Below are 7,564 nucleotides of genomic sequence, written 5' to 3'. Positions count from 1 at the left end.
GTCTTTGTACTGAATTGTGCTATACAAATAAATTGGCCTTGCCTTGCCTTGCCTTAAGCCTAATCACCTTGTCTAAAACTATACCCTGAGTCACAAATGGCTGTACCCCCAATGTAAACCTGGTCTAGAACCACCACTGATACGTCTAAAACAGTATTAGTAAAGTTTAAGTAATGCTTGAGTAAAATTATTCCTATAAGTAATTTTTTTCTAGAAGTAACTACAGGTAATATAACTGAGTAAATGTAACTACCTGATGAAAATGGCTCTCCATCTGCACATACTTCCACAAAAGGTAAATAAATAAAAAACTTTGTTCATTTCAAGCTTTTTCTGGGTAAACATTCATTTATTTGGGCTAGGGAAAAAGATCCTTGGAATATATTTTCTCTTTTTTTTGTTGTGTGTACTGTGGATAAATATCGCCCAATTATAAGTAGTATAATTTGACATGTTTTGAGTGAAGGTGTGTGAGTGATATTAACAAGGCAGCCGCCATCACGTGGTGGATTTTAAGCTTCCTGCGCTCCAGCATCTCTCCCCTCCAGTCGCGTCTGAGCGCTTCACCTCTGCGGAGCTGTTCTCCGCCTCCATCCCTGCCTCCCTCCACCACAGAGAGGATGAGCCGCTCCGCGTCCGGGTCTCCTCCGCCGTGGATCTGTCCCTCCTCCCTCTGATTGCTCTCGGTCTGATGTTTCTCCTCCGGGTATCATTCAGGAGAGGATGCGTCTACTCGTTTTGGCGACTTTATTTGGACTCTTTTTGGACACAGGTAGGTGCACAGCTATTAAATCCGTGCGCAACAGGAGAAAGATGTGAAGAGGATTTATTAGAGAGGAATCTTGATCTAAAATCAATAAAACATCAGTGTGGGGAAATAAAAAACAACCAGTATTTATGAATGTACTTAAATGGGGCAGCATGTAGAAAAGGTGCGTTTTTTGCGCAAGGTTTTTGCGCACCCAGATCCTTTCTACTCTCTGTTGTTGGGGAAGAATGCATTTAATTACCTGCGCCTTTTCCAGTGCTCACACTGCTTTTAGAAAAGTTGCTGAAGTGTCAATATTTTGCTGAATTTACCATATTTTTATGCTTAAGGATGGAGTTGATCCTACGATTTTTAGGCAGTTTTCAAAAAATAAAGAATCTATCTATCTATCTATCTATCTATCTATCTATCTATCTATCTATCTATCTATCTATCTATCTATCTATCTATCTATCTATCTATCCTTTTTTTTTAACTGCATAAAAATGGTAGGATCAACTCCATCCTTAAGCATAAAAGCATGGTAAATCAGCAAATTTTTTATGTATATAAAAACCTGTATTTGTGCATTTGTATAAATTAATGGAACATATTAAAACTGACCAGATTAGATAGAGTTCTTGTTTTGCATTTAAAGATTGATGAAGATGATTAATTAGTTGCCGAAGTGCCAAAATTGTGCTAAATTTACCATATTTTTATGCTTGCAAAGAACGTAAATGATGGAGCTGATCCTACAGTTTTTACAGGCAGTTTTCAAAAACTAAAGAATATATATATATATATATAAATTGATGGAACATATTAAAACTGACCAGATTAGATAGAGTTCTTGTTTTGCATTTGATGAACGATGAAGATGATTAATTAGTCTGGATATGTGATCATGCTGTCTTAGTTCACACTAATGATCCCTGCCATTTCAATTATCAGAGACCGCGTTTGATCCTTCTACGATCTAAAAATACCAACCTACCCTGTCGGTTCCTGTTTGTGAATCACCATCAAATTTAAGATTCATTGACGTATTCATCACTCAAACCAGTCTGCAAAGTTTTATAATATTGGTGCATTTTGTCTTCCCTTGCTTCCTGCAGCAGTCTTGCCCTTTCTGCAGGGCAGGTGTACATAACGGACACTAGAGCGAGGTTTCTAGGCAATAAGAAAGGCTCATCCGGCTAGAGTTAAAAGCGTGAAAAAGAAGTGTGCGAAAAGCCTCTGCTACCCCAGGGGACATCCATCCACGCAGGTCGCTCAGCATGCAGCCTTTTTATTCTCGAGATATACCTTTATCACCCATAAAATCCATGGGTTCACAGACAGTTAGGGTAGCCACTCTTTGCTGTCTAAACATGCATTTCCCCTCACAGCTTATAACCATTTGGCTGACTTGGGGCAAAACAGCAACCATCTGAAAAAAAGAAAAGAAATGTGCTTTGTAAAATCTGAAAGCCCTGGAGCTCCAACTAATTCATAAATCACTAAAAGAGTTGTATCTGAAGAAGATAAAACTGAACAGGAAGCAGTAAATGCATTTTAATGATATACTCTGAAAGTACAGCTCATAAAGATATGAAGGGTTTTCCCTTTAGATATGTCTTAAATAAATAAATTGCACTTGTTTTTGGTTGGTTCTCATTACCGATATTAAAAAAAATTCAACCGTCGTTTTAATCCAAAGCAATGAAGACAGAATTCTACCAAAGGTGCACACTCAAATAAACTAATCTTTACTTGCATTTTGTGTTTTTTTTTTTGGCGTGCAGATTCAGTAGCAAGAAGCCCCCAAAATGTGCCTTGCATGAGTTCTCTTGCTTTTTATTCGCCTGTAGATGATCTCTTACTCTCTTGTGGACCTGTTTCTTTGTCATTTTGAGGGAGGAACCAACCTGAGAAGATAAACTCTCTCTGATTGGCTACTTTTCATGAAGCCCCGCCCCTTTAAACAGTGCTGTTTTCTTCATGCTTGTGGACAGAGTCATTGAATAGTTACGTTCTGCCAGCGAAATGCCAAGAAAATTAGGTTACTTGGGCAGGCAGAGCTTAGCCATAACTGATACTTTCGGTAGTTATTTCAGAAAATGCACATCCATTGGATAAAAACTTACTGATTGAGAGGTTGTACTCCATTTTATACATCTACTGTTAGCCATGTGACATGTTTTTTTCAAATCTGTTTCAATTATATTCAGTTAAATCACATGTAACCTTTGTAGATGCTAATGTCTTTACATGATCACATGAGTAGAGCAACCTAAATATATTATTCTTTTGTCATGCTCTGCTAACATCTAGGCTAATGCTAGCATAGGCAGGCAGATATATATCCTGGTCGCCATAAATAATGTAATTATGGTATTAAAAGTACTTATTTATATCCTTAAATCACTAAAATGCTAATACACATCTAAAAAAAAATGTATGACTTTTGCTTAGATAATTTGATGCTTTTTACATTTTCTCTGCTAAACTGCTTCTCTGACGTCATCATCATACATGCGAGTTGTCCGGCAAAATATGATTAAACCATGTTTATCCGCATTTTAGTTTTTTCTTTCTTTACGTTATGCACTATATATCATAATGTTAACACAAAGGGAAAACATAAAACTCAAAAAGACTAGATTTATGTTTAAATCCAAAGCCGAAAAAGTTAGCTCCTGGAAGTAGCATAAGATCCCGTTTCTTAGCAGAGACGAGTAATAAAACAAAAAGATTTTAAGGCATTTATTTTCGCAGGAAATACATTATTAACTTTTAACACATCATAGTAACGCATTATTTATAGCATTATAGTAACTTCGGGTACCAAAATGTAACTTAGGTCTTTTTTTCAGAGTAAAATCAATAGTGACCCTGAATGTATATCTGGTTACGCATGCACAAATTAGCTAATGGTTAGATTGTGCTACTGCTAGAGATCGGGTGCTATTTGAAATGTTGCCTATTGTCATCAATAGAGTAGTAAGAACTGTCTTACTAGATTGTGTCACTACCCGATCTGTCCCGGAATCACGATCCGTTCAGCTCATTTGCGCATGCGCATCCAGATATACATCATCGATTTTATTTTGTTAAAATTACCTAAATGACGTTTTCCCTCCCCAAAAATAGTAAACGTACTAAAATATAATGCGTTAAAGGTTAATAATGTATTTCCTGAGAAAATAAATGCTGTAAAAATCCTTTCTGTTTTGTCACTCGTCTTTGCCCGATCTGAACCGGAAGTGGGATCCTACGCTATAACCGGTGGCTAACTTTTTCGGCTTTGGATTTAAACATGAATCTACTCTTTTTAAGTTTTATGTTTTCCCTTCATGCTAACATTGTGATATATAGTGCTTAACCTAAAAAAAAAGAAAAACAAAATGCAGATAAAGATGGTTTAGTCATATCTTGCCAGACTGCTCTGGGCATGTCTGATGATGACTTTTGAAAAAGCGTTTTTTCTTTGGTAAATTTTTTTTTAGTGATGTCATCAATAAGTGCTTTGGATTAATAAAGCCATAAATATGTTCTGCCAGCAGGAGCAATATGCCCGTAAATGATTATTGTTAAATTTAGGACATTTGTATTAGCTAAGCTAACGTTAGCTACACTGTTGATATTGAGGAAAGCAAGGCTTGAATAAAACAGACATTCGTATTTCTAATCATCCAATGTTTAACTTATTTTCTCTACATCATTGCTAGCGGCAACCAGGAAAAAAACAGTGCTCTCTCAAAAGGTGGGATTTGCTGAACAGTAGCCAATCACAGGCTCTTTGTGTCTCAGGCTGGTTCTTCCGTCAAAGTGACAAAAGTTGACATGAGTGCACAGAAACAGATCTACATGCAAGTAGTAGAGAATCTAAAGGTGCAAAATGCAAGAGAAGAAACAGAAACTCATAATAGTAATATATTAAAAGCATCATAGTACAAAATCTACATGCAGAAAATGTTCAAAATGTGGGTAAAGAGTGTGTGCATTTGTTTGAAATAAAACTGCTTTTATCAATATTTATTACACATCTTCACTTTTGGCAGAATCATAACTATAAATATATATATATAACTGCCCAAACAACATGATTTATATCTTTTTATTTTTGGTCAGTTTAATAGGCCTATTTTTTCTTACTTTTTTTTTGTTGATTTTTTTTTTTCAAATTGTAAAACGCACTGTGCTTCCATTTAAATGCTATTTAAATTTTGAAGAAAAAAAAGGAATCAGACATGTTTTTGTCCATTAGGGCACATAAATGAGGCCTAGCAGAGCATGATATCGTCATCTGTTGGAGATACGCTTGGTTGTACAGTAGTAGCTATTCAAAATGTCCCCACTTTCCTTGATGAACCCTGGGCTGGTCCCCTACAATTGCTTTTTAAACATCAATCTTTGTACTAAAATGTTCTTTTTGTGATGATTTGTGAACATTAAGATATAAAGAGAGGCGCTTTCTCCTGGTCACTATTATTCAGTGAAAGGGTGGAGTTAGAGTTAAAAAATATGCATGCCCAGGAAAAGGAGGGGGTCCCTCCAGTGGTTGGACGTTGGAGGGGATATTGCTGGGAGTTGCAGGGAAGGCTGCTGCCATTCAGCTGGCAATTGACTGGGAAGGGCCATTTTGAATGGCTGCTACTGTAGTAACAGCAAGTAGAGTTAGCATGCTAGCTCTTTTTGTTAAAATCCCTACTCCAACCTGAAAGAGAAGGATTTTTTTTTTCTTAAGTCCTTAGCTTAGCTCTTATGGAGTAAATTTTGTTCCATTATTGTTAAAAAAGGAAGAATTCTTGTTATATGTGGAAATAAAAAAAAAAAGTAAATAAAAATTTGATAAAATTGCAATCAATAAATTAAACTTTAAATAGTTGTTTTTATGCGATTTTGCTGTTTCAGATATTTTTTTTCTCAAGTTTATTTCGTATTTTATTTTCTGAAATTTTTTTGTTTTAGATTTTCAGATTAGAAAAAAATCTGAAATATTTTTGTTTAAATATTTCTATTTCAATTTTAGTTTAGTTTTACAAATTACAGTCTTTTTAATGTAAAATAAAAAATCTGTCAAAAAAACAAAAACAAAAAACCCAAAACAGAATCTGTAAAACAATAAGAAAAAAAGATCTGAGATAACAGCAGAATTACTTTTTGGAATTAAAATCTTTCTTTGGTTTGCATTTTTGGTTCAAATTTCCATTTATAAGAACAATAATGTATATGTAATGTAATATAATAATAATGGAGGAAAATTTCCTCCATAAGCTTACGCCTTTACTTTAGTTCAGCATGTTCCACAGATGCTCCACTGCATTGGAATAATAGGGCAGTTTACGGCCAATCAGTTAACTCAAACCTTTCACTAACCGTTTTTAGTTTGTAGGGAAGCAGTGGTTTCCTGCTGGGGTAGGCCACAGCCACCAGGAAACAGTCCCTACTCTTTCTAGAAGCTACCTGAGCCTGAGTCTGTTCCTTAAACAGCTTTAAATAGCTGATCGTAATGCTTTGCCCTGTTAACTACATACATACATGTTAACATAACTGTTAACTACATACTTTAATGTAGTTTGTTGAAACAAACTACATAAAATTATAAAAAAAAAAAAATTGTGATAGTTTTTTTTTTTATTTAACTGATTTTGCATCAAAATTAAAAATTTTTGCAGGGTTACTTTCGAATTGTTCAGAGAAGAAGTTTTTTTTTCCATCCAACAAATTCAAATTTACATATTTGCATGGCAAAATAAAAACTATTGCAGCCAGACAATCATCAAAGGATGATATTCTCAGTAGATCTCAACCCTAGAAGATAAAATAAAAAACACAGACATTATTTAAATTAATTTTAGCTGTCCATCCTGTAACTAATCAACTGTAACTAATTCCTGCTAAAACATGTCAATTTTGAATTCTTACCTGTTTTAAAGCTTCCACTTAAGATAGTTGGTCCATGCCTTCGATGCCAGTGAGCGGTAATGGCTGTCTGCAAAGTCGGAAAATGCGGTCTGATGTCACATGACAAGAAAACCTCAAATTGGAAGTGAAAATACCATTTACTAAGTTTTGTTTTGTTTCATTTTGTCCAGGGGGAGTGCTTGCTTTGAAGCAAAAGGGAAACAGAAACCATGATTTTTCATTCAACCAATTTTAAAAATGCTTTTTTTCACTTTTTTCAGTGAATAAAAATACTATTCACATCCTCAAATACTTAGATGGAAAAATACAAACTTAAAAAGCTATGTTTGATTTACTTGTACATATGCAAAAAGTGAATTCAAGAGGTAAAAATATGAAAAGAAAATGAAAAGTTTTAAAAGTAAAGAAGAACCTAGGAGTTTTTTTTATTCTTTTAGACAGTCTAGGCATCAGAAGAAAATATTTAAATATGGAGTCAATTTTGTTCCATTATTTTTGCAAGCAAGAAACATATTTTGTGGATAGAAATTTGGAAAAAAGATAAAAAGTAAAACAAACAAAAAAAAAACTTGGAGAAAAAAAATGTTTAACTTGGACTGTTTTTCAGATTGAGTTTTAAAAATTTCATCATATTCAAATTGCTATTTCCAGATCACCTTCTCCTCTCTTCTGGGGTCCAGCTTTCCTCTGAAATGAAGTGCAGATGCATTTCTGTTGGTCTGCTGGACATTAGCAACAGAATTTAAGAGATGGTGTTTATACTGAGCTTTAATTGAAATGAATTTGATCTGTGAAACACACTTTTGAAAGAATGAAATTCGTTTAACTTTGAAAAAAGTTTTTGAAAATATAAAATCTGTTAAAACACTATTTTGAAAAAGAACGTTTGAAAATAAATCATAT

General features: G+C 34.4%; 1 protein-coding gene across 1 annotated transcript in view; it reads left to right on the top strand.

Moving 5' to 3' along the window:
- The first annotated feature begins 559 nt into the window (after nucleotides 1-559).
- Nucleotides 560-7,564, top strand: part of LOC107086458 (ly6/PLAUR domain-containing protein 1-like) — a 15,371-nt gene continuing 8,366 nt past the window's right edge. Inside the window, exon 1 of the mRNA XM_015377403.1 lies at nucleotides 560-772. Coding sequence (XP_015232889.1) covers nucleotides 724-772 — 49 coding nt within the window. The 5' untranslated portion in view covers nucleotides 560-723. The remainder of the gene's footprint in view (nucleotides 773-7,564) is intronic.

The sequence above is a fragment of the Cyprinodon variegatus genome, unplaced genomic scaffold (genome assembly GCF_000732505.1).
Source record: "Cyprinodon variegatus isolate N-32 unplaced genomic scaffold, C_variegatus-1.0 Scaffold153, whole genome shotgun sequence".
Classification (NCBI taxonomy): Eukaryota; Metazoa; Chordata; class Actinopteri; order Cyprinodontiformes; family Cyprinodontidae; genus Cyprinodon; species Cyprinodon variegatus.
This window is presented reverse-complemented; position numbering and strand designations above follow the sequence as displayed.